Source organism: Crocodylus siamensis, chromosome 14, assembly GCF_052110815.1.
Source record: "Crocodylus siamensis isolate JL-2025a chromosome 14, ASM5211081v1, whole genome shotgun sequence".
NCBI classification, from domain to species: Eukaryota; Metazoa; Chordata; order Crocodylia; family Crocodylidae; genus Crocodylus; species Crocodylus siamensis.
The window spans coordinates 5,259,317-5,286,447 of NC_143408.1; the positions used below are offsets into that span (position 1 = coordinate 5,259,317).

Genomic DNA, 27,131 nt, shown 5'->3' on the forward strand with positions numbered 1-27,131 from the left:
CGGAGCTAAATTGCGTGGGGCCCGGTCTGACGTCCCTCCTCTCGTCGGGGGGGGCCACCGGAGGAGAGGAAAGGCCCCTGAGGAAGGGGGGAGTTGCTACCCTTGACATGACACCCCCTCGCCCCCCACCTCTGTCTACCCTCCACTGGGCCGAGAGGTGGGGAAACTGAGGCAGGGGGTGAGCCGAGGAGGACCCCCCGCCTTTCCCCCTCCCCCACTCAGGCTTGGCAGCTGAGGCCGGACGAACTCGTGGCACGGGCGGGGGCGGGAGGGCGCTGCACCTTTAAGAGGAGGGAGGGACCCCTGTGCCCTCGGAGAACCAGGAAGGGAGCTGAGCATCATACGGGGCTTTGCATATACAGTTACAGTAGGGGCTGGAGCGCAGCGCCGCGCGGCCCGGGACCGCCGCCAACTCCGCGCCCGCCGGACCCGCGGTAAGAGCCCCCCCGGGTCGCGCGGGGGGCAGGGGGTTGGGGGGGGGTCTCCCCATAGCAGGACCCCACCCCGGAATTAACTTTTGCGGCCGTGCGGGGGGGGGGGGCGCGCAGACGTTGGAGTCTGGGGGGGGGGGGGGGAGTATTTTTTTTATTTTTTCAATTTTGGGTGGGGGGGGCTCTGCCCCACGGGCTCCTGGGAGCCGTAGTCCGGCCGGCAGGTGCCGCGGGCGCGCGGACTACGCCACCCGGCATGCTGCGCGCGGAGCCGGGCCAATAGGGCGCGGGAGGTGTGTTGATGGGCGGCGGGCTGAGCCAATGGCGAGCCGGCTCGGCCGCCGGGCCAATGGCGGCGCGGGGGGAGGGGGGGGGCTGGCGCGGCCGCTGGCTCGGCCGGCTCCGGCTCCGGCGCGGGCGGGCCCCTCCCGGCTTCCGGCCGCCGCCAGGGGCAGCGCCCCCCGGGGGCCGCCCGCACGCGAGGCCGGGGATGCGCGGCCTAGTGCAGGCCCCGGCTGGGTGGCGTCCTCCTGCCCCCACCCCCGCCCCGGCCTCCATTGGTCGCGGCCCCGCGGAGGGTGGGGTGTGGCGCGGCGCCAGGCGCCCTGTGGGCCCCACCGAGCCCAGCTTCCCCTCGGCGCCGGCGGGGGGGGCCGCTGGGTGGGGTCCCCCCGGGCCTGCTCGGCGCGGCGGAGGGCGGGGGGCGGAGGGGAGGCGGCTCCTCGCGGGTCCAAAGAGACAAGGTCGCCCATAGGCCCCGCGCCGCCGCGTCGGCAGGGCGGGGGGCAGGCGGGGGCGCTGCGGCCTCAGCCGGGGTGGGGGGGGCCTGCCTCGCCTCCCTCCCTCCCTCCCTCCCTCGCCCCCACCCCCCGGGCCGCGGCACCAGGCTGCAGGAAGCAACTTGCAGCCTGATAAATAATCCAGCGCTGAGCGCCCCGAGGACCCGGCCCCGCTGCAGGCAGGCAAGTGGCGGCCGGAGCAGAGGGCGGATTGAGGGGCGGGGGGCCGCTCGCCTGCCATCTCTCCTCTTCCGCTGGGACTTCCTCGCCTTCCCCCCCAGCCAGGACGGGCGTGGGGCCTGGTCCGGAGAGCTCCTGCGGACACCCCGGGATGCGTCTGAAGGTCATTAGATGCCTCTTTTTTTCTGAGCACCGCTTTTGCATGGCTGGTTTGTTATATAAGAAGCGTTGGGAGGAGGAGGAAGGGGGGGGGTGGTGTCGGTTCAGAGCCAGGTCCGAACCTCTGGCAGAAAAGAGGTTTGGGCTGCCCGAGCGCTTGGGCACCCGTCGACAATGCTCCTTGGCGGAGTCCTGGTGTTGGTTGGGATTTATGAGATCGCAGGCCTTCCTGTCATCCTGGTCGGGGCCCACGGAGTTTGCGATTTCTAGCCTATTGGTGGATGCAGGATCACGTTGGGACCAATGTGCATGTGTGTGCATCTCCTCCTGCTTCAGCTGGTGTTTGGGGCAGGCCTGACGATTCCCCTGGAGCCAGGGCCAGGTCCCTCTTCCTTGGGTCTCTGCAGGGCAGCCGTAGGGCAGTGCCAACTCCTGTCCCCTGCTGTCCCTGCAGCAGCTTAGGGGGTCACAGCAGTATGCCTTGTACTTGGGTGACGGGGTCGATCGTGTAGTTTTAGGAATGGGTTAGGCGAGGACTTGCTATGGGATTGTTCGGATAGGGATGATCCTGCCTGGAGCAAGGGGGTGGACTACATGAGGGTCCTCCAGCCCTACTTGTCTCTGATTTCAGAGCCAAGGGAGCGGGCAGTGCGTGGCTTTAGCTTCCTGAAATGGCCCCTTGGTAGGATGTACTGCTGGTCCCTGAGCACAACAGTCATGATTACCCAGCCCTCCCCGCTGCTAATTATCTCCACTGTAAAACAAATATGCATGTTTGCGGACCTGTATGTGGGGAAGGTCCCTACATTGAAGAGTTTACAGCCTAAATGAGGATTGGATGCATGCAGGAGCGATTCATGCCATGGCTTTCGTTGATATTTGTTTGAGGAGCCAATGGGACAATATTTCAGCTTTAAACCCTGACCAGTGTCCTGGATTTAAAGAGCACCCTACGGACACTGGTTAGGGTTGAGTTGGAGGACCTAGCAGACTTACGAATTCCAGCAGTTTGCGACAGATGTATGTTTTGTTTTTTTGTTTTTTCAAACACTATAAACATCTATATCCATGAACAGGTTATTGGAGATGAGGCATGCCTCATCTCATAATATATTCATTCAGTCGTTAATATTCATTCTGGCTGCTCCTGTGGTTTGTTCTGGGAAACCAAAGATTAAAGCAGCGCAGCCCAAACATGGATGACATGGTGGGGCTTTTCCACTCGGCCCTAATCATGTTAGGAGTATAGGGAGGGTTTTGGAGGATTAGAGATGTAACGATGTAGGCAGTGGATAAAAGTTGTTCTGCGTTATGCTGATCTGTGCCTCTTCATGGGCTCAGACATGTGCTATGTTGCGTTGTGGGGTTGAGACACACTAATAGTTCACCAGTTTCCAATGAACTGGCTTGGAGTTGTGAGTGCTTTTACCCTTGGAAAATGTGCTCTGTTTTGCTTTCCAGTCCTGGGGGAATGTGAAAATGAACAGGTGTTCCTCAGCCGTAAAGTGCTGGTTTCCCAAAGGAATGCAAAGTTCGCTGAAAAGTTACATGTTTCAGAGATAAGGTGCTCACTGGTGTTACAGCACCCCACAGCTAATTGGGCACCTTCGTAAGAACCAGCCATAGACCCCATGTGCCAAGGTGAGCGCTTCTCCTGTGCCCAAGTTGAACTGGAGGCCTGTGGAAGCCCTGCCCCGATTAGAAAGTCAGCTCCAGGCATCTGAGATCTGGTGTTTAACTTTGATTAAAACTGACGCTTGAGGGGGTTTTACCACTCTTGCAATGCCACATTTATTGAGAGAGAAGTCTTTTGTGACAAACAGTTACACTTCCACTTGTTATCTTGCTAATCAAAGCCATCCTCAGCTATGGAGAGACCTGTTCCCATCTATAATTAAAAGCCTTTTGATGAGAGTGTTTCAGCAAGGGAGAAAAGGAGCATCTAGGATGTGGAGAGGTGTTTGTGCCAGATCCCATGACTCTTTGATCCAAGCTAGGTTGGTTGGTTGGTTTGTTTGTTTGTTTGTTTTGTATTTGGGCTCTTTTGATTGGCCAAAGCACCCGTCAATCAGTAGGGCATCCGGGCCTTCAATACCTGTGCTTGAAGCATCCCGCTAGGCCTGGAGGAGCTCCAGGAGGACGGCAGAGTAAGTGACTGAGATCAGAGCAGCGCTGGGATGTCGTGCAGGTAGGCAGAGGCAGGCCTTTGTTTCTCATCCCATTCCCACGCAGTGCAGTTTTTTTCCCCCCACTGCACTGAGCTCAAATGTCACTGTTTGGACTGAGAGTAACTTTGCCCATTGCAGTTAGACCCGTGCAAGTCGATCTAATCCATTTCTCTGTGTACAAGTATGGCTACAGAGGTGAAAAGGAGGAACTCTCTCCCAGCCCCAAGGCCTAGTGCGTTATAGAGATTTTCAGTTTTCCCTGAAGCATCAGACAGCCATTGCTGGAGGTGGGACATGACTCTGCGGTCTCTGGGTCTGTTCAGGTGTGGCAGGGAGAAGGGCACCGGCCAGGTGGCATGTGCTAGCCTGGCTGCAGGTGGAAGGCAGGAGCAGGTGGGTGAGGAGGCTGTTCTGATATAACCCTAGTGACACAGTGCTCAGCACTTCCGTTCCTCTTCCAGTCTACTCACTATCATTCTCGCCCATCAGAGCTAAGGTCTCAAACAGAATACAATTATGTCACCGTCTCTGGAAGGGTGGGTCAGTGACCTACGTTTTCACAGAAGAGGACACATGTAAATGTATCCTAACCCTGTTAGTTGTTCTGGTTGCTCATTCCACCTTATACTTGCTCTTTTGCTCTGGATTGGTGGGAATTCACTTTCCTTCCTGGTTCACATGCCCAGTTTCTGCCCACTGGCAAAACTAGAAACTGATAAGTACATAGCTGTTTTTTTCCCCTTAATGAATGTGTATCCCACTCTGAGCTGGGAAAGTGTCTATAATCTATAAGTCAGGCTTGTAGCTACAGGTAGCTGTTCTCTTCTTGGTTGAAGTCTCTTGCCCAAACAGGTAGAGGTAGAGGTTCAGCACTCCCACTCATGGTTGCTGTACGATCAGTTCTTGCACTGGGAGGGGTCAGGGAGGAAGAGTTAAAGGCAGGAGTTTCCAGGAATTTCTTATGACATACTTACCCTTGGGATTCGCTTTCATACTCCAAGAGAAGTAAGAAGTGAAGAGCTATCTGTTCAGCCACAAACTAAAAATTACATAAGTGCCCACCCTGCTGTTTGTGCTTGGCTTTGTCAGTAAACTCGAACCTTATTCTTTTATTTTTTCCTTCCTGGTGTGGAAAAAATGAGTGGCCTTTGGGGTGCTATTTGAGGTAACCAGAGTCAGGCTGGATCTTGGTTCCTGGAACTAGAAAGCCGGGTGTAGTAAGTAGGGAAGGAAATGGAAGGTTTTCTCAGGGTCAGGGGCTTGGAGGGCGGGGCGGGGGGGGGGCAGGGACCTTGAAAGGCAATCTAGGAAATGGTTTCAGATCTTAAAAGGAGCATTTGTCTTTAAGCTCACAGCAGCATGAGTGGAAGGGGGAGGGGGGAAGCAGCTATTGAAGTATCTATTTGGAATTTGTGCAAATGCTTGTTTGCACAATGCAAGGTTTGCAAGCTCATTTGGTAGGGAGCAGTCACAGAAGAGGGGACTAGTTAATCCCCAGCAAAAGAAAGAAGCAAGTGGGGACTTGGAGCACTAATCATCAGGGGCAGATCCTGTGGGCCTGCCCGAGCTGTCAGAGAGAGCTCTGGTTACACAACAGGAGTTCAGCGCAAGCAAAGAATTCAGGATTTGGCCTCGGATGCCTGGTGTCCATTCATGCCTCGTCTCCCAAAGAGGTAGAACAGAAATATGGCCTACCTAGCAGGGGCCTTGCCCTTGCCCAGATGGAAATTTACTGGACTGACTTTCCCCCTCCATACGTGCTCAAGTCCCTTGATGGCATCATGCCAGGCAAGGCTGGAGATTCCTCCGTTTGTGCTTTGCTGGGTAGTGGGTTAGCACTCTTGCCTTGGGATTTTTATTTATTTATTTTTTTTAAACGATGATTCTTTGGGCTGGTTCAGATACTTTATTTGGTGATGTGGAGTTTTGTGCCCTTTTGAAACGTTGTCAGCTTATTTTTATGCAGTACGTGGTTAACTCCAGCTTTGCAGTCTTCAAGATCTAAGTAATTTTTTCTCTTTACAAACGGACTGTATTTCAACCCTTAAAATGGAAGCCCTCAGTTACTAATTTAATTCCATGGATTATTTATTTATTTTTGTCCCCCTTTTGCAAAATGATTAAGATGGAGATTCTTAAAGTGGCTGCAGGAATTGAATACCCAAAGACAGAGAGAGCAGAATACTTCACTGCGCTCTGTTTCTGAAACTCCCTGAATGTGGTTCGGTCATGCTTCTCCATCTGTTTCTTTATTACCATTCCAGAACAACTTAGGGGGAGCAAACCAACTGGACAGTGACAAGCGCACAGATCACATTCGCTGTGGGTCTCGCCCGGACTGGATTCAGCAGTGATATAAGGGCCTTCCATTAAAGCCAGAATGTGGGGTGAACTCGGTGACAAGTGACTGAGAACGATATTGCAGCGTCTTAATAAACAAGCGGATGTTCACACAGAGGATGGGTACACAAAACTTGACTACGTTGTTACACATATGCATAAGTCAAGAGACATTCCTGCTGGATTAAATGTGGTCTCTGATGACAAAGGAGAAAATTGGCAAGGAGGTCTGGGTGGAGTAACCAGTTGAGACTAACCTTGCAACACAAGAGCAGTTTTAGTTTGTCCTAGTTTTTTGCATTAGTTGCCAAAAGGGCCCGTGTGTTGACTTATCGCAGAATCACTATAATGGGCCTCCTGCTCCAGCCCTAAATAGGGTGGGTGGGTGGGTGGGCGGGCAACTGGGCTTGATTTGTATTTTGCAACTTGATGGGCTTCCTCCTCCCACTGTTCATTGGGGAAGAGCCTTGTCATTTGAGCATGTGATTTGCCATCATGGATCAGCCTGTGGGTAGGTAGTGGCATCTTGCTTCCAACATTGGCCAATTCCTGATGCCTCTGTAGAAGCTGATTTTCCCTGATACGCTCTGCAGTTTGTGTACAAGCAGGAAGAGGATTCCTTCCTGATGCCTGGAGTGAGCAGCGGTTGCCCTGAAACACGAGGCCTGATTTCCCCATGTCGTTTTGCACAGACTTGGGCGTAATAACCAACCATGCAAAAACCCTGCTGAAGCACTCCTCTCTTGCTCTTTCTGTGGCAGTGAATTCCAGGGGGTGATTGAACACTGCAGGTCTTGTCCCAAAAGGCACTCGGCATTGGCAGTGAACTCCCACTGAAGTGTTTAGAGCACCCAGGAAGAGGCCTTGCATGGAAAGCTCCTGCTGCTGTTTCTGCATTTCCCTGCCAGGTGTTCCTTTGTCCCTGCCTCATGGCACAGCCAGAAAACGGGGATGGATCAGCTTTCTCACAATACTACTGTTGTGGTCCCTTTAATTATTATGTGCTTTTTGGTAATGCTTACAGACCTGAGAGATGGGCTGGGGGCTGCGCCCATGTGTGAGAGACTGCCCCTTATCCAGAGAATTTAGAGTCAGTAGAGGAGGCAAAGAGGGGACAGGGAGGTGAAGTGACCCGCCCAAGGTCACACCTCAGGTCATTGGCAGAGCCAGAAATAGAGCCCAGGGCTCCTGACTCTCAGTTCACTGCCCCTGTCTGCCAGTTTCCACTGCCGGCAATTTTTTTTTTTTCTTTCCCCTTCACTTCCAGGCTGAAATCCTGGCATCTTTGTACCCTCTCATCAGTTGCATCGCTCTTTCATTTTCGTAAATCCATATGACTGAAGAAATTACCCCCTTTAACATCTTCCAGCAGCTTTGTGTTTGGGGCCATCATGTGCAAGGCATTTAAATTTTAGCAGAGCCAGAAATGGAAAAGTAACAGCCTTTCCACCCTCCCTTTCTCCTGGTGGGCTCCACACCAGTGTCCCTAATAATCTCCTTCAGAGCAATGCAGAGTCCTAGACTTTGGAACATCTCATTAAATTCAAAGAGAACTATTGATACTGCAGATCCAGCTTGCATTGGGTAGTAATTATTGTTCTCCTTCATCACAGCTCCATACAGGGAGAGGTACAAATCTCAAGTTAGTCACCGAGAAGAAGAGCCAGGCTTGTTTTCTTACCTATGAGTCGATGATTTGGGACTGTTTGTGGTCCGTCATACTTCGTACTCAGAGCTTTGCAAAAAATAAGTGATGCTACGGCATAATCCCAAGCGGCGGTTAGAGATGACAACTATGTATTATGCATGAGGTAGCTACGGATGGAAGTGGCTTGCTCGCATGCCCTGGCGACTCTGTGGTGAAACTGGCAGCAGAACTCGGGGTTCGAGATTCCTGAGTTTCTGCTCTAACCGCTCCCTTATGCTGCCTCAGTGCAGGTGCCTGGTTAACATGTCAAAGAGCAGGGTGGAACTCGATACGCAATGAGATGTCTTTGCTAAGTCATCCTTCAGCTGCTGTCATTGTTGACACAGCAATAAAAGGCGAAAGAGAAAAAATCAGAATGCCGAAATGGTTGTAAGCAGGCTGGCCTGGGAATATGCAGCAGTCCCGTGGGAGGCCTGGTGACAGCAATCTGCAGTTTATCTGAGTTAATTGAGTGCTGCTGAATTATCCCCCAAACTTTTGTCTTCTCTGAAGTTGTTGGGTGATGCTTGGTGTGAGCCTAATGCCAGAGCAGAAGAGACTGGTGTAGCTGCCAGGCTTTGGTATAGCTGCTGGGATTTTTGCTCCTAAGTTTTAGATGCAAATATCGAAGACCAGTCTCAAGACTGCCAAGATGATCAGACCAATCTAGGCTCTAAATGAGCGCAGGATGCAGCTGTTCTTGCTCTAGGAAATGGCTGTTGGGATTCATGGTGGGAGGGGGAATGCCTTTTCTGCATTGGCCGGTCCACAGTATGCTGGTCTCTTGTGGTCTGTGGTTTGCTGGTCCGCTGTCTAAAAAGGTTGGGAACCACTGCCTTATTGCCTTATTTTAGCAGTGCAGTTGGGTTGAGTGAGCAAATCTCAGCCTGTATTTGCCACTCCTGCAGGAGCCAACTTGAAATGCACTTGGCTATCAGCCTGGTTCCTAACAGATGAGTATCCACATCACAGAAGCTACCATCACACTTTGCCTAATCTGGCCTCCAGCCTGACAGCCTTCGCAGAGGTCCCATGGGGTGTTCCTCGAGGTGACTTCACCAAAGCAGAGGCTACTAGGGTGGTTGTCAGTAGGGGTCAGGTGAGCGTGATCCAGGGTGCAGGGAGTCGAGAGACATGGCTTCACCCCTGACTTGCAGTGTGATGTGGGTCAAGCCATTGCCCCTCTCTGCATCTCAGTTATTCAGGCATGGATCTCGAGGATGGGTCTTCCAGCTGTTAAATTAGAGAAATATAGCTCTGGAAGAGACTGGGTAGCCCTACCCCCTGCTCACTGCAGGATCATCCCTGCCTAGGTCCTTCCAAATGTGGGCCTAACCTGCAATTAAAAATTTCCAATGGCAGAGCTCCCACAACATCCCCGGGAACTCAGCTCCTGTGCTGAATCACCCTCCAAGCTAGAAAGTCCTCCCTAATATCTAACCTACTTCTCCCTTACTGCAGTTTCAGCCTATTACTTCTCGTCCTGTCCCCTGTGGACATGGAGAACAATAGCTTGCCATCCCCTTTATAACAATATTTTCTGTATTTGATCTGTTCTCAAATCTCTCTCTGCGCTCCCCGTCCCCCCGTGTTTTTGTCTTTAGACTAAATAAACCCAGGCTTTTCCAACCTTTCTTCATGTATCACGTTTTCTGGACCTCTGATCGTTCCTGTTGCCCTCTTCCCAAACAGAGGATTTCTCTTTCTTCTGCTATTCAAGCCGGTATAGGTATTTGTTTAATTTTTAACTGGCACTAAATTGGGGGGGGTATTATGATTTTATTTTTATTTTTTAATTGTATCCCTGTTTCTTTTAACATCCAGGATCTTCACCTCAAGAACCTGCATCTGTTTTGCAGGTCCGCATAATTCGGATACTTTGGCAGTCAACTGCCGAAAGCCCATTCCTTTTAGAGAGCAGTTGAATTTTTATAGAGCCAAGATGGACTGGATAGTGTGGCTTTACCAGCTGGGCAAACGCCCAGCTTTTAGAAAGATTTTTGCTTCCTCCAGAGTGTCATGAATCCCACCTTTTGGCTCTGTGCTGTGTTTCCCAAGGCCTGGAGGGAGGATCCTGGGTAGAGAGAAACCTGCTCAGGCTTGCCTTGTGATGTTGCAGGGAACGTCGTTGGCAAAACCCAGCTCCTGCCCTGTATGATCTGAGAGTTGTGTTCATCTCTAGGGATCTGGGGCCACGTAGTTGGAAGGCGGGGGAGGAGGGTAGAACCAAGGCAATTGTTGCCTAAATATCTATCAAACAGACAAGGGCTTTGTATGACTTGTAATTGGGGTGAGCTATTCATAGGAAAAAAATGCCTGATTCTCCAGTCAGTGGTGGTTGGAGGATAGGATAATATTTGGGCTGCGGGCAGCAAACCACAGACTTTTGAAAATAGCAGTACTGATTTTATTTTTTTTAATAGCAGCATTGTTTTAATACTCCTTCTCCAGCAGGCAGCAACGTCATGGCTAGATCTGTTCCAATACTGTAACGTGCGGCCATACCCTCAGCACACAGACTTGACGAATCATGGTCCCAGGTCTTTGACGTAGCAGGTCAAATGCCTGGCACCTTCAGGTCTGAAACGGAGTTGTTCCCATGAAGCCTCGCCCCTGAGATGCCAGCAGCGTGGTGCCCTGAAGCCAGCTCACCTCGTTCTCATCTGGGAATGAGAGAAGCTTTCCTTTCTGCCCTCGCTTCGTTGTGTAATGTTATCAAACAGCTGACGTGTTGCAAGAGTGGGTGGCATTTCAGCAGTGAGGGAAGAGGCCTGCCTTTGCGAAGTGTGCTGGGATGCGTCGGGATGAATGGTGCTCTGCAAACCCCCAGCACTATTATTGGCCGTCTCGCTCTGACTTACACCTGCTTGCCTCCGAGCTCTCATGAGCTCATCAGGCTCCTCCTTTCATCCAGGGCAATGTTACATTACAGCAGGGAGGCAGAATTCAATCGAACCAGCTAGGACATCAGGAGGACCCCAGCAGTGCACCGGCCTGATATCAACTGTCCCTTATTTGGATCCTGACTTGACGTGGACCCCGTGGCTTGAATTCAGAAAATCTCAGATGGCTGCTTTAGTGATCAGTTGGGATCTGTTAATTAAATAAAAGTCAGCTCCATTGTAATTCTTAATTAACTTTTATTTCTCTGCCTGTTGAAGACAGAGTAGCTAATTTGACTCTAGTCTGAAAGAAACTAATAATGTAATTTTAAAAGAAACTTTTCATTGTAAATCTTCTGCTCCAAGGTAAAGTCGGCCTTAAGTGTGGCAATGATTTATGAGTTTGCAGCTAGGATTATTGCAACTGAAAGCAATCAACCGCCTGTTGGGAAGTGTTTCTTTTTTTTTTTACCCATTCATTTGTACCTTTGACTGTGCTTTTTGCCTTATTAGTTTCACTATCCTGGAGATGCAGGCTTTGTCCAGGGAGATTAAGCTTAACGCTAGGAAGTATTCCCTGTTAGGGTAGGGAAGCACCGGAGCAGGCTGCCTCGGGAGCCGATGGAATTTCCTTGAGGGGTTTGAAAACAGGTCAGACAAACCTGGCTGGGAGGCCTAGGTACATTTGAACCCGTGTCAGCGTAAGGGGTTGGACTAGATGGTCTCTTGAGACACCTTTAAGCCCAGTAGCGCTAGAGTTCAGTGCATTAGGTTGGTATAGGTACGTCTACACCGTGACTTGGATTGTCATAGCTATGTTGTAATGAATGTTTCCTCTCCTGGGCCCATCGGACCTTACGCTGACCACCTCGGGCCCAGCTGGCAGCTATGCCTGTGGCTTGTATCAAGCGCACATCTGCCTGTGCAGAGATGAACCCCAGAGTCCGTCCCCGCCCCCCATGCTCGATTCAAACTAGGCCGTAGGACAAAGATGACTTTCCACTACTACCGGCCTGGGCTGCTTTTAGAAACTAGAAGTGGAAAGCCCATATTTCATTACTCATCCCCTGAGCCACCTAGTCCTAGCCCTTCTGGAAGGACCTTGCCATTCAGCTCCCCTTAGGAAGGCAATGGGATGCCACTTTTGCTTCCCATTTCAAGGACCTGAGCAGGACACCAGGTACCGAGCCTGGGAGCTGTTGGCTAGACGCTCTGACCGCTGCTGCTGTGGTGCGGCCGTTTGCCCCAGGGAGCCTGGAGGCTGGAAGGAATCGCAGGGGAATGGCATCGTTTCGGGCCCCCTTGCCTTCTCGGCTGCTGTGAATCTGAACCGCAGCCGGACACAAAAGGCACGTTGTGCGAGTTGAATAAGTTGCGAAGTGTACCACTTTCCATGCCAACGCTGGGAGTCTCATGACCCTGCAGCCGTTCCCACACTATCCTGCTGATTGTCCCGGCCCCCATGGCAAGTGGCAGTTAACTCTTGCCTGGCTGCCTGGCTTGGAGCTGGGGGGCTGGGTGTATGATGTGGGTAGGCTGCCCAGAAAATAAGTCACCTGGAGCTTCAGTCTTGCACACAGTCCCATTCCCTTTAGGAAGCAAAAAAACTCCCTGCACTGTCTAATCCAGCACACTGTCCTGGCTCTCACAGTTGGGGCCAGAGTGATGGCCCCCTCAACAAGGTGACAGTAATGTTTCTTTACAGACATGGATGACTTAAGGCAGGAGTGGCCAACGTGGGTGTGCAGCCCCTGTGCATGGCATGTGGCAGATCAGGGAGGGAGCAGAGCAGCCTATTGGGCAGGGGAAGGGGATCGGAGTGGCACTCGGGGAGCATGTGGGGCTTAGCTTGTGACACCCCTGCCAAAAGGTTTGGCCCCTGCTGGCTTAGGGGGTTGTGCTAATGGTAAGTCAGGCCAGCTGTATATAGCTGGGTGCTCTTAGGAGCCTCTTCTCTGTACTGTCCAAACACTTCAGGATCGCCAGCAAACGGGCAGAAAACCCAGCAAGGTCGGGAAGGATTGTTTAGCCCTGTTTTACAGATGAGGAAGCTGAGGCAGAAAGAGACATGAAGATTTTCCCCAGGTCACACAGCCCACAGCAAAGTGAAGGGCTGGGCCCCATTTTCATGAGTCCCCTCTCAGTGCTCAGCCCTAACCTCACCTCCCTCTGAACAAATAACACCAGCCCAACAGCACAGGCTCCCTGATTCAAGACCACGTTCTGCCCCTTTTCATTGCCAACACGAAATCCTCCTTTCCAGCCGGGGAGGATTTCAAACCCTATGAAGCCGGGTCCTGCATACAGTGTGAGAAGCCACTTCCGTCATGATCCATATGACACGCTGCACTTGGCCTGGTTTGGCAGCTCCTACTGGGGCCAATGGCCAGGATCCCATTGATTTCACTGGGAAGTGACATGCGGACACATGTGCACAACAAACCCGTCTCCGGCTCTGAAACCCATTCCTGCCATTAAAATCAATCTCTCTTGTGCTTAGATAGTGCTCTTAATGAAATCGACTGTATCAGGCGCTTCTAAATGCCAGTAATGCTCTATCGGAGCCATTTCTACACCTTCGTGCTGGATGGATGTGGGTGTTGCCGAGTGAGAACCGCCTCTGCGCTGGGATTGATGTGGCTATTCATATGCTTTGAATGAGGAGTGAACAGCAGGAGGTGTGGAAACATGCCTTCCCCTTACGCAGGGATGTTATGAGAAAAGGTTCAGTTTGGAGAGAGTCAAAAAGAAAATTAGTAACAGATAAAAGCATGTGCGCGTGGAGGATATTGTTTGACTGCTTCAGGTGCTGTGGCTGGTTGCCATCTCCCAGTGCCAGCACCTACAGATAGAAATTGCTTCATGCACCAAGGTGCATCAGGTCCCTGCCCTGTGCTTCAGTTTTCCTGTTGACAAGGCAGGGATGACGTTGCTCACCTGGGTGGTTTGAGTAGTCAGAGCTGTGCTGGAAAGGTGCTTTTCAAGGGCAAAAGCTGCTTTCCTGTTTCTATTGTCATAATACCTCAGGGGTCTAAGTGTAATGGGAGCTTTTGTGCCAGGGCTGTGCCTTGAGAGGCAACCCCTGCCCCGGAGACCTCACAGTCAAGCTGGGCAAAGAGCTGCACGGAGTGGGAAACTTGGGCCTGGAGAGGTTTAAAGCCACGTCTCTACAGAGGTTGGCCCAGCCTGCTCGCTCCCGCTCGGGGGCATGCCGGGCTGGCAGCCAGGTCATGTAAACAACTCCGGAGCAGCCCCATGGCTCGCCATGTACACAGAGCCTGAGCACAGCCCTAGCAGGGGCTGGGGCCCAGCTGAGGCAGACCCTGCCCCATTTACGCTGCCTTCTGACTGGTTGCTGCACCCTGGGGAGAGCAAGGGGGCGGGTGGATTTGTTCTCTGGCAGACTCAGGGTGGAGGCACGGCCGAAGCGAACTGGGGATTGACCTGGGGCTTTTCTGCTCCCCCCTCAGCCACAGGTTGCCCCTCTTTGGCTGGCAAATTGCTTGCATGAGGGTTGTTCAGCTGCAGCGAGGAAAGGTAGTTCAAGCTGAGCAGAGCCGCTTGGCCTCGCTCTCCTGCCGGTGCCCCAAAAGAGCCTCGTCACTGTAGGAAATCGCCGTTCCCCTTCCCAGCGATATCTGTGGGCCTGGGCTGCAAGGTGAAGGGGTGGCGGGACGCTGCCCTTCCCCCCGGGCTCCTGCGCTGTCAGCACTTCGCCAGCCCTCCAGGAGCAGCTGAGTCGCTCGGCTGGTGCCTTTCATGCCACCTCAGGGTTGTTCTTGCTGGAGAGCAGCTGGGTTTGTTGAGAGAGGGGAGGGGAAGGATGGCACAGCTGTGGGGGCTGGGGGTCCTGTGTGAAATCAGATAGGTAGGGACTCTGGCCAGGTCCTCCCCTCCAGCCTGCCGGGGTGAGAGGGTGTAATCCTGCCCAGCTGGCACGCCAGCAGCTCAGCCAGCCCTTGGGAGGTGCGGAGGGGGGGATGTGAGGCACCTGACTGGGGGCTGCGCAGGAGCACACAGAGTACACAGGGGCTGGGCCCAGGGGGAGCGAAGGCGGGCGCTGTCCTTGGCAGTGCCATGTAGGGAATGGGCTCAGCCATGCAGCAGCATGAACCACAGGCGCACACAACTGCTTGTCGTGTCTTCTCCCTCCTGTGATACAAGCCTGCTTTAGCACAGATTGCGCTGGGCTGGGACTGGCAAGATCTAAGTACATTAACTGCCACGGGGCCACTAGGGACCCGGGGCAAATCGCTTGGTCCATCCTGAGACCTTCCTCCTTCCTAGGGCGGATGTCAGGATAGACCCGTTCGTGGTTCTGAGGTGCTCAGATACAGGATGATTGCCGGGGGTAAGAGGAGATTCACATCTGTTTGGGTTTCCAGTCCTCCACAGAAGTTATACCACAGCCAGGCTGAGACCACCTCTGCCCCCCTCCACCTCTTTCCGGTGCTCTTTCCTGCTAAGGCAGGGGGTCGGACTAGATGATCTGCCTAGGTCCCTTCCGACTCTAGCTACTATGAAACTATGAAACTATGAAACCTCCCTCCCCTCCCCTTCCCTCCTCTAGTCTTCAGCTATGGCAGGCTGGTGCCCCCTCCTCTCATGCACAGTCCCCAGGCCCTTGTAGGGTTGAGAGCTTTGGGTTGGGAGCTGGGGGCACCTGGTGAACTTCAGGGTTTGTCCATGCCCAGCAGCCTCACTCTTGACCCCTGTCCCCCTTAGTTTTGTTGACAAAGTTTCCAATCTTTGCACTGGGCACTTCTGCAGCTAGTCAAGATGGTCTTGCTAAGACCCCATTCTGGCATACTGTCTTCTTCAGTACTGTTTGCCCATGCCCCCTTCTCAGGGCAGTGCATATGGGTGCATCTACTCCTGGCTTCCTCTGTGAGTGTGGAAACACAGTAGGCACCATGGCCAAGCCAGTGCTGCAAGAGATGCTCTTCTCCCCCGGCTTGTTGTTCATAGATCATACCATGGGTTTGGCCCATTCCTTTTGCAAATTATTTTTCAGGCCATGGCTGAATTAGCAGGGTGGGGATGCCTCTGAAGGAGATGGCAGGACCCTGGGCGCTATTTAACGAGCAGGACAGGTTATGACAGAAGAAGGGCTCAGCACAAGGGGGATGCTACATGGATGCTTATGCATGGGCCAATAAATAAAACCAACCATATTCCTTCCAGTTTAACAGGCACTATTGAAAACCAGGTCTTTCTTGTGAAAACAGCTTGCATCTTAAATTTGCATTCAAAATAATAAAGCAAAAGCTCTATGCACTATGGAGGTTGTGTCCTTGCCAGTGTGCCTTTGTTGGATGTTTTACTTTCTCCCTTATGTTTAAGTTTCAAAAAATCTGGGGGTGTCTTGCGTGTGAAGGGGTTTTGTATTTGAAGGAAAGTGCTGTGTCAGGAGATGATCTGTTCAGGTACAAGAGCTCTCTGGAAGTGGAAGCCTCCATGACTTACTGTGTTTCCTCTTGTCTCTCCTCAGTCCTGTGTGTCGAAGATGGAGGGTGGCGTGGACGGTCCCATAGGGATCCCGTTCCCTGATCACAGCAGTGACATCCTGAGCAGCCTGAATGAACAGAGGAACAATGGGCTGCTGTGCGATGTGGTCATCTTGGTGGATGGGCAGGAGTTCCCCACCCATCGCTCTGTCCTGGCCGCTTGCAGTCAGTACTTCAAGAAGCTCTTCACCTCAGGGTTAGTGGTGGACCAGCAAAATTTGTATGAGATAGACTTTGTGAGCGTGGATGCCCTGTCGGCTCTGCTCGAGTTCGCTTACACCGCAACCCTTACCGTCAGCACTTCGAACGTCAATGACATCCTCAACGCCGCCAAACTGCTGGAGATCCAGGCGGTAAGCGATGTTTGCACGGATCTCCTGGACAGGAAGATTCTGGCCAAAAATGACCAGATGGATATAGTAGATCAAATTGATCAAAGGAACCATCTCAGAGCAAAAGAGTACCTGGAGTTCTTCCAGAGCAACCCCATCAATGGCCACCAAGGCAGCCTTCCGTGGACCAACCAAGACTTGAGAGACCTTCAGAGACTGAACTTCCAAGGCCAAGAGGAAGAGGAGGAGTCAGAATGCAACGGCATGGACTTCTACTCACAAGCCCCCCTAAATGAAAGACCAAAGGTGAACGACTGTGACCCCGACAGCAACCAGGACATGTGGCTGGACAGAGACGAAGAGGAGACTGCTGGGTCCTTATTCCCACCTTCCCAGAATGGACATTACAGTGGACGTAGTCTGCCAGCCCCAGGAGAAGATGATGCGGCTCAGGGGGGGCCTCTGGACCAGCAGGAAGCCGGCGACTCCCCCAGCTTTGCTCCTGGGGGGGCAGAAGTAGAGGATGCCGACACCAGGGATGTGGACAGCCTGGCTGCCAGCGCCCTGCTGCAGCAGATGATCAACTCTGTGGGGAGGCAGCAGCTAGGCGATGATGACCGCAAGGATGATGATGGGGTCATGGATTATTACTTGAAATACTTCAGCAGTTCGAATGAGAACGACGTGTATCCGTCCTGGTCCCAGAAGGAGAAGAAGATCAGGGCAAAAGCATTCCAGAAGTGCCCCATCTGTGAGAAGGTGATCCAGGGGGCTGGCAAGCTTCCCCGCCACATCCGGACCCACACGGGCGAGAAACCCTATGAATGCAACATCTGCAAAGTCCGATTCACGAGGTATGCGGGGCGGGTGGGACCTGGGGGCACTGGCGTGTCCTGCCGTGGGGCTAGGGGAGGGGAAGGGAATTGCACAAGCTTCACTTTCGGCTGGGTGGGGGAGGCGGGTCGGCTGGGCAAATCTTGCACAATTCTCTTCGCCCACTCTCCTGCAGTGACTAATTTCCGTCTTGCCAGGCAAGTAGATATAAGAGCCCACATTTTCCAAACTGACAAATGGTTGCAGGTAGCTGACAAGCGGTGTCTTAAAGAGGCCCTGGTGTAGTGTGGAGCTACTTGGGCCTCTTAGAGGTAGGAATAGCTCTCAGGTGTCTTTGAAGGGGGTCTGATCAGTAGTCATGGCTGGAGGTGGGATATTGTAGAGACCCTGGGGGCTTGACAGCCCATGGGAATTAGGGGGTCTCAGGGAGGTGGGTCCCAGCCCCAAATGCTCTCAGCCTGGTGGGGGGAGATTTGCTTTGCTCAGTGGGGCTGGGATCAGGACAAGGGGCAGTGAGCATTGATTGCCCCATCTGACAGTTGTGCTGCAGGGAGGGAGCCAAGTGCAGGCCACCCAGCCTGACCTCTCTGAACTCAGTGTCTGCAGACCCTCCAGGAGCAGAGCTGCTCTTGCTGCTATTGCCTGGTCCTCCAGGATCTGGGAAGGGCTTAGGGCTAGAGCTCTCCCTCTCTCACCTCCAGCCCACTCCAGCAAATCAGGCAGCATGTTTGCCCCGGCAGCATTTCTAGTCAGGGGCCGTCTGCGCTTCCCCCTGCCATGGGAGCACTGAAGAAAGGGCATATTGTTTGAGCAACTCCATCTCGTCCAAGTGTTACAAAGCGCCCTCCTCCTCCTAGCCTCTGTGCCTGTGATTGCAGCGCGAGGCTGGAGCCGGGGGTTCCACCCAGGTCTGTCCTGGCTGTGCCAAGCGGTTGTGTGGGCTGGTGGTGGAGGAGCCAGGCGGCTCAGTGTTTGCAGCCCTGGGAGCCCCGATGGCTTTGCTTTCAAGGAAGACGGTCCCTTCCAGTGCCTCAGTAACAGTGGGGCAGCGTGGGGGCGAAGGATTCCCCCTCCCCCAAAGTAAACTATGGGGAGGAGCCAGATCACCCTCATGTGGGTGTCAATTTGGAGCAACTTAGTGTGACATAAATAGGTTTTTGGGTGGAGAAGCTCCTGGGATTCAACATGTGAGATAAGGGAGTACCTTGCTGCCAAGGAAGCATTTGGCCCTCACCTTAACCTCTAAGCATCTTGCTGGATTGGATCCAGAGGGGCACTTGTGCCTATGCATGCTCTGTTGTGTCATTTCCTGTCCTCCCTGCCCCCTTCAGCACCCCAAACATGCCGCCCCTGCTTGTCCCCAACTGGCCAGCAGGTGCAGGGGTGTTAGAGGCATGTAGCTCGCAGGCCCCACGTTTGCTAGCTGGGGAATGCTGATAATGCACTGACTCGCCGGGGCAGGCCGCCAGCCGCACCAACACCCTGCACCAGCTCCGGCTCCAGCTCCAGCTTCGAGTGGGCCTGGCATTGGCAGCAGACGAGGACAGATGTACCTCCCTGCCCTGGGAGTGAATCTACCAGCAGGCCTGGGGCGGCCTGACACAATATAATGTGTGCATTGTACATGGGGAGGGGGAGGGGTGTGCACTGTATGCAGAGGCACATATGCAAACACTCCATGCACATGCTATTGTGCACTCTCACGCATCAGATAAGTCTCCTCCATGGCAGATCTGTGGAGGGGCTGAGGGATGGTGTCTCTCTCAAGTGTGCTGTTGTGGGCTGTGTCCTGGCGTGGAGCCGTCCCTGGCAGTAACAGTGGGGAGGGGGGAGCAGGGGACGCATGGCTTGCCTTACTGAGTTTCTTTCGGAGGAGAATTTTGATGATGAGGCAATGCCACCTCATCACTTTTTTGATCTCTCCCTCCTGCTGTACTGCTGGGGCTTCTGTATCTCTCTCTCTCTAGATGCTAGCCTGCGCCCACCGCTTGCTCTGTCCAAGCTGGTGGGAGGGGCTGGGTGGTTTGCTTTTTTTCTTTCCTTTGGATGCAGAGAATTGGATGGAAGCACTGTCCTTCGCCCAGCCCAAAGTTATAAACAAGGCTGTTTCATAATACACAGGGGCCAACTTGCCTTTTCAGACCAGACTGTTTGTCCCTCCCCCCCTCCCTCCCTCCAGGGAAAACCATATTTGGCTGCAGAAACCCCCAAATCAGGGCTGCCCTAGCCCTGTGCAGTCTTCTGCCAGGTTTCACCTGCAGCTCGTTAGCTGGGATGCCTTGTAATTGCCTGCACGGCTGTCCCACAAAGACGTGCTGCTAGGCCCGCTTTTTTCCGACTGCAGTTTTATTGACCTCAGAAATGCTGAGTCAGGCAAAGGCGAGGGTTATGGCAAAGTCTCTCTAGAGGTTACAGACAGAAATCGCATGTGGCCTCCAGCTCCCTTCCTGCCCTGCTGGACCATCCTGTGTGTCAGCCCTCGCTCCCGTTATGTAGCACGAGGCAGTGGGGCTGGAGGAGGCTGGTGGTGCTGACCCAGCTGCCTGGGAAATGCTGGTCTCTGGCATTCTGCCATGTTTATGAACCTCTGCAGTGGTCAGGATGGGAACAGCTGAGTCCTGCCACCTCTCCTGCCAGCATTTACCATCCCTGGGGGTGCAGCAAAAGTCCCCTTAAGCCGCTATGGGTGTGGTGTCATCCATGTGCTTCCCTCCAGGTTGCCATCTCCCTTCGCTTTTCCTTTCTCATCGTTCCCTCTTTTAACCAGAACTTGTCAGACCAGAGCCCCCATGTCACAAATGTCAGTAGGTCATTGTCTGCCTTACAGCTGGGTCCAAGCAGAGATCAGGACTCACTGATGCTGGATGCTGTACAGGGAGGCACAGACCCTGTTGTAAGAAGGTTGCAGTCTAGCGAGACAGGGAGAGGGAGAGAGGATGAGCTGGGCAATGGAAGCTCAGACCAGGGAGTGACTTGCTGCAGGTTGCACAACAGGTTAGAAGAGCAGAGCCTCAATCTCGGGCCCAGCAGAGCCTCCGCCCCGTGGACAGGGCTGACTCGCAGGCTGCCCCAGACTAAAGACACTGTCCATTTAAACTTGCACTCCCCGGCTCGGTTTGCCTTCCCCATTTAGCCCACCAGCTTCCCCTTTGACCCTCTCTCAGCTGGGAGGGTGACGGAGGCAGCCTGATGTCAATCCCCCCTGAGTTTTACTTCCTAGTTCTATAGCAGCCCTGTTAAAGTGTAATTAAAAAAGAAAGAAACACTGTTTAAAAAGGGGAAATAATTTTAATGGGTTTTTTTGTTGTAAAACCTTTGTTTAGCAACTTAGATTCAAAGGAGCGAGCTCTTAGATGGTGTCCCCTGAATGAGACCCAGAGCTGTCCCCATTGCCCCTGAAGCTAACCTGCCAGGGGGAACTGGTGTGAACCAGGGCTTTCCAACTGGTGGTCCACTGGCCTCGTGGAGCCCATGGGCTCCTGCTCAGTCACTGCTCCCCTCAGTGCTTTTCATGCAGTGTTACCACTGGGCTCCAAGCTCCCTCTCCTTCCCCTGCTTCTGCTTCTCCCCACTAGGAGTGGAGGCAGGGGTCTTGCAGCAGGAGGGGGCCGAGTTAACGGCTTGAGAGTGCTGCAGGCATGACTTCTCAACCTTGGAGAAGTTGGATAGCCCCGGTAAACAATTATGACTCCATGCTGATGCACCTTCCTTCAGATGGCAGGAATATCTTTAAGCTTACTGTATCCTGTAGTCCATACCCAGAACTTTCTTGTGGTTACTGTGATCCTTATTAATGATTTGTATTGAGATAATAGCTACGAACCCCAGTCTTGGGCCAGGCAGTAGTGTGTATAGCACAAAATAGAAAGGCTGGGGCTGCTGGGCCCTCCCCAGGGTAGAGCTGGTATCTGGGAAGCAGATTGCCTCTCACTAAACTGGCCAGCACTTCCCATGGCAGCAGAAAGGTATGTAGTTTGCAGTAGTAAATCCAAATAATGGAATAAGGCCTGGGAAGGGGCTAAATCTTTACACTTCAGGGGTGGCATCAGCCTCCCCTGAACACTGACCGGTCAGGAGGAGGTTATCCTAGTAAAGCAGTTGGTGTTATACTAGGCAGGGTGGCCCCCCGTTTGATTCACTCTGATAGCTCCTGGATTCCCCCCAGGCACTGGGTGGGCTGCCCCAGAGATGTGCCTCAGGTCTGACCTCTGGGAAGGGCTCCGGGACTCTGCCTTACCAGGTTGTGTAGCTCCTGGTCTCCCTGAATGGCTCATGCCACACTATGTGGGTTTACTAGGTGGATGCTTGTCTGTTAAGAACCGCACAGGAACCCACCAGCTTGTTTCACACAGGCTTCCAAACAGCCATTGAACGACAGCAGCTTGCTAAAAATACGGTTCCACTCCTACCCCCAGTGTCATTGCACCGAGCCACTCCGGTCCCTTCCAGGTCCATTTGTTAGCATCCAGCCAAGAGCGGGTGGAGCATCTGAGGTCAGAGGGACTCCCCGGCCCATGAATTGTAGGAGGTAGCAGGGTTTCCATCCCTGCTGGGACCTGGCAATGCATTGGGGCACAGGATCTGAAGGCCACCGGCTGACACCCCCTTTCCTTTCTGTCCCTGCAGGCAAGACAAGCTGAAGGTTCACATGAGGAAACACACAGGTGAGAAACCGTACCTGTGCCAGCAGTGTGGGGCCGCTTTTGCTCACAACTACGACTTGAAGAACCACATGCGTGTTCACACTGGCTTGCGGCCCTACCAGTGCGACAGTTGCTTCAAGACTTTCGTCCGATCTGACCACTTGCACAGGCACCTTAAAAAAGATGGTTGCAATGGTATCCCATCCAGAAGGGGACGGAAGCCCCGGGTGAGAGATGTTGGCGGCTTGGCCGCCTCTACAGGGAATCCTGAAGACGGAAGCTTTCAAGGTGATGGCGAGAATCAAGAGTCAGAGGACACCACGCAGAGAAACAGCCCAGAGCAGCACTTTGAAGATAGCCCTAACGATGAAGCATCAGGAAGTTTGAATGTAGCAGGGGGGTCATCTGAGGGTAACAACATTCAAGGACTCTCCTAAACCAAAAAAAAAAGGTGTCACAAAATCTAGTTAGTACTTTCCTCCAATTTCTCTTCAAAGATGTTTCTCTCCCTTTTTAAAACAAAATGAGAGATATATATATATATATATATATATATATCTATCTATAGATATAGGTATAGGTATAGATATATATATATATCTATAGATATAGGTATAGATATATATAGATATCTGTATATATAGATATATATATATATATATGTGTGTGTGTGTGTGTAACGTTTCCAATCTTCTCATCATAGCCAGGCTTCCTTTGGGAAGCTTTTCTAGCCAAGGGCCTTTTCTTTGAAGGCAGATTCTTAGGAAGTTTGGGTTAAGGGTGGCAGGATGGGTCTGTAACATGGAAAGAAGCTTCCATGTAAATCCAAAGCTTTATTTTGTGTCCAGACACACTTAAAACAAATTGTGAGATGCATTTCTTTAAAAAAAAAGAAATGATGGAAAAATGCTAAGAGCTGAATGAACTGTCCTGGGCAGTTGATACTTTTGGTGCCTCTGTTTGGCTGGACTGGGAAAAATCAATTTTTTTGCTTCTTCTGTTTTGGAAAGATAAAGCTCCCGATGCCCAAGATGCTCGTCACAGGGTATCTGATACCTCCCAGGGGTTTGGGTCTTTCCTTCCCTGATGCTGAGTAAATTGAGGTAGCTTTGGCAAAATCGCCCTTCAGAGCAGCCCCAGTGCAATTATATTCACTTGCTATTTGTGATAATGGAGGAGGTGGGGATTAGGGATATTTTACACATTGATTTAAAAATGTTTATGCCGTGTGTAGACAGACAAAATTCTGCTCCAGACATCATGCTTGAAATGCCTACAGGGAAAACCAGGGTCCTTCCTATAAGTTGAGCACTTCATCCCTGACTGGGAGTAGGTTGTAATCCTGGCTCTGCTCTCACATCCCTTTGTGATGTCAGGCAAAGCCACTTTTCCATGGGTCTCAGCTGCCAGTTGTAAAAATGAGGCTAATGCTATTTGTCCACATTTGCAAAGTGCTTTGAGATCTAGGGAGTCCACATCATGAGGGGAAGACTTAACTCTTCACCTTCCAAGGCAGATAAGAAACAAACAAACAAACCTATGCACTCTGCAGGGGAACTGCATGAGATTCTCTTGGACAAGACAGTGGTTTTCAACCGGGGTGCTGCTATTCCCCATCGGGGTGCCAGGATGCAGGTACTGCCACCATGGTAACAGCCACGAACATACTCCTGCTGCATTAGGATTCTGATCAGCCAAAAGCAGGCAGGAGCTGACTTGGCCATAGCCCTTCCCAGTCCACCTGTGTGCCTTTCTTTCCAGGTGGAGCACTGGGGCTGCTGGACCAAGAAGGGCTGCACAGCATGAGGCAGCTCCTGCCTGCGTTAGGGTGATCAAAGCTCTAATTCAGGAGTGTGCTCATGTGCCACAGCCTTTCCTGGACTGGCTGTGCAGCAGGTGTAGGCCAGCTTTATCTGGAGATAGCAACACCCAGTTGAGAAGCTCTGAAGTAGGTTGAGCAGCACCAACAGTAGTTCTCAACCGGGGTGCCACCACCTTCCAGAAAACGGTGCAGGAGCGCCGTGGCTCTGAAAAGGTTGAGAACCACTGCCTTAAGAAATGGTGGCCTTGTCTGCTCAGGTGGCACTTTTCCTGAGAACGCTTGACCTGCCTGGTGAGCAGTACATATATACATCCTGTCCCCCCCCCCAGAGATGGCTGTATTTCAGCTGGTACTATGTGGTTGTAGATTGTAATATGGTATAGCACTAAAAGTCTTGTGTGAATGTTAGATGTCAGTAGAAAGAGAATCTTGTGGCAACAAAACTAACTCCTCCTTGCATATTGATTACCCTGAGTGGGACAGGGAATATGAGAAAGCAACAAAAATTCCAGGCAGTCTCTGTTTCAGGGATGAGTTAGCAACACCTGCTTTATTTCGTAGTGCCCGGCTCTGTGATGAACTCTAGGCATAGTAGAGCCAGGAACTGTTCCATTGCAACTGGGACATCCTGACTTTCCCTTTCACAACATAGCACTTACTTTCTCTTCCCTGTTTACTCATACTCTACTCCCAAATCCCAACTCCAGTCGTGAAGCTATGGTCATCGCTAGGATAGGGACTTTGAGGCTCACAGAGACCCAGTGATTACTGGGGTGGCTTTTTAACTTCAGCCTTCAGCCTTCCTGAGCAGCTGCTGCATGGCCTAGTGACAGTCCTTAGCACTTGCTACATTGCACCTTTCAGCCCAGGATCTCAAAGCACTCGATTCCATGATTATTTAAGTCAAAAGAATTTCTTGGATGAGGATCATCCCGGAGATTTTAGGAATGAGAGCGATGGTGTCAAAGCACACCCTAAAAAGGAGCTAGAAATGAAAGCTGTCCTACAAAGGTTATTTAGGATTTCCCTTAAAGCTTCATGGAATCATTATGGGGAGAGAATTGGTAGGGCTAGAAATAAAAGTCTGCTGAAGCTGCTACCCCGTTAAGGCTTAGGGGATTTGGAAACGTATCTCCTATGAGCACCTTGTGCTGGGTCATCACACACCCTGACTTCTGGGGTATGTAGTTCTGGTCCATCAGACAGGCACCAAAGTATTCACTGTCCAGCAGAGGCAGGGACTGTTATTTATTTGAATTGGTGGTGCTGAAAGCCTAGCGCGGAGGATACCAATGGAACAAAGGTGTTGGCGGTGCCATGGGGGAGAAGAGGCAGCCTGCGGGCCCATCTGCCCTCTGCTTAATGCAATGCATAGCAGGTTCCTTCAGCATCACCCAGCACCCTGTTTCAGTGCCAAACAGACTTGGAAGTGACCTGTCCGGGAGATCTTTATGATCGCAGGCCAGCGACTCCTTGAGATAAAGAGGGTCAGGCCCTGTTCCCCCTAACAAAGGCCCCTTCCCAGCTCTCAGACAGCACTGAAAGATCATAAAGCAACTAGAAAATTACACCGACAGCTGGGCTGAGTACAGGAAAGAGGCAGGGGTTGCTTTCAGCTTCTCCAGCATGTAGGATCTTGTCCCAGTGTAGCTCTTTGGCTTGGGGGTAATGTTTTACCAGTCGAGCTACACTGGGGCAGTCCCTTGTGCAGTCTCAGTCTGAGCCATGTAAAAGTCATTGTACTATCACATGCAGGAAGGAGAGTCGCTATGCTGGTGTAAACACCTTTGCCCCAGTTCACCGGGCTACTGTGTAGGGCTTGAGGGTTGTCACTAGCAGTCCTGGCTCTGTGATCTAAAATATCTCTCAGGGGTCACTCCCCAGCCTGTTCCCCAGCTCTCTAGTGAGACAAGTCCATGCATATAGAGACAAGTAGACGGGTGGGTACACAGCACACCCCGCTCCAGGTTAGGAGAGGACAGATAAGGCACCTTTCAGCCATTCACCTGATGTTTAGATGCACAGTGTAAAATGAAAAGAGATTCTAGTCCTTTAATTTTAAAAGCACTTTTTAGATTCTTTTTTTGTTTCTTTTTTGATTTCCAAGTGAGAGCAGGTTTGGCTGAATGTAATTGGAGTGGGAGTGAGATGGGCGTGTGAGGGGGGAGGGGGCGTGTAGCGGGGTTGGGGGGAGCTGGATGTTTATTTAATGCAGAAAAAGCAATAAAAATAAAAAACCATTATAAAAAAATATAAAAAAACAAAGAAGTCTTAGCACTTTGCGATGGAACGGGTACTTTGAGATCACTTTATCTTAATTTAAAAAAAAAAGCAAAAGCGAAACATGTTTACAAGTCAAAACCAACTTCTACGGAAAGAAATTATTATTAAAAAAAAAATTCCTAAATTTATTTTTGTAAGAAAAAAATGTGTATATAGATATAAAAAAAAAGAAAAATCAATTTCCCTAGGCAGAACCCAACGTATCGATCACAGAGTAATAAATCTAGAAGACCCACCATGTGAGGAATGATGCTAATTAGGTTCTGTGACATGACGTGAAAACAAACCCCTCAGAAGTGATTGCACTTCACAAAACAGAAGCTTGAATTTTAGGCAGGAATCATGGTTTCTTTTTTTGTGTATTGTTTATTCCCCTCCGACCCCCCCCCCCCTTTTTTTTTTGTTTCTTAAATGTCTTATAGCCAGTGCTAGCCCAGATGTCTCTCCCATCTCCCCCATGCCCCGTCCCCTGGGAACATCTTAGTTCATGCAGTTTTAGGTAGAAAGAAGACTGCTAAGCTGACCGACAATGCTGTTTATCAGGAGAAAAGGGCCCTGGGATGGTAGGTGCCCTCGTGCTTGTCTGTGGTTGATTTCTGAGGGTCGGCAGAGGAGTATATGCAGCCCCTGTGTACATAGCTTCAAGCTTTACTAATTTAACATTCCCCAGCTCTGCCTGTTGCCATATAAATATCAGCCGGTGCCACCCCACTGTTTGGACAGCAGTCAGTGCAAAGGGAGGCATTCAGGTTTGAAATCTATTTGCTGATGGCTAATGTGAGACTTTAGGATCAGGGCTTAAAGATGATAATGTGCAGAAACCGCTTCCCCTAACTCCCAGTGGAGCCAGGCTCAGATTTGAGAGATGGAAGGAGGGCAGGAGAGAGATCGCCTTTCAAATTAAATCAAGAGAAATCGGAGTAGTGCAAAAAAGAAATGGAAATAAATATATTGTTGATTCTTTTCACCCACCATTTGGCTGGACCTTTGCCCAGATCTCAGCATGGGATCTCCATCTTCCTAGCGTTTAAAGTGAAAACTTGTTGGGAACAGTGCAGAGGGTGGTTCCTTCCTCCATGTCGAA

General features: G+C 51.7%; 1 protein-coding gene across 2 annotated transcripts; it reads left to right on the plus strand.

Moving 5' to 3' along the window:
* ZBTB7A (zinc finger and BTB domain containing 7A) lies at window positions 1-26,566 on the plus strand. Of its 2 annotated transcripts, none has more exons than XM_090026935.1 (3): window positions 1-434; window positions 16,118-17,319; window positions 21,926-26,566. In XM_090026935.1, the coding sequence occupies exons 2-3, from the start codon at window positions 16,133-16,135 to the stop codon at window positions 22,377-22,379; spliced, it is 1,641 nt and encodes a 546-aa protein (XP_089883061.1). In that variant the 5' UTR covers window positions 1-434; window positions 16,118-16,132; the 3' UTR covers window positions 22,380-26,566. The 2 variants fall into 2 exon arrangements, with proteins under 2 accessions (XP_089883061.1, XP_089883060.1); XM_090026934.1 differs by lacking the exon at window positions 1-434 and adding an exon at window positions 793-1,553.
* The last annotated feature ends 565 nt before the right edge of the window (window positions 26,567-27,131 follow it).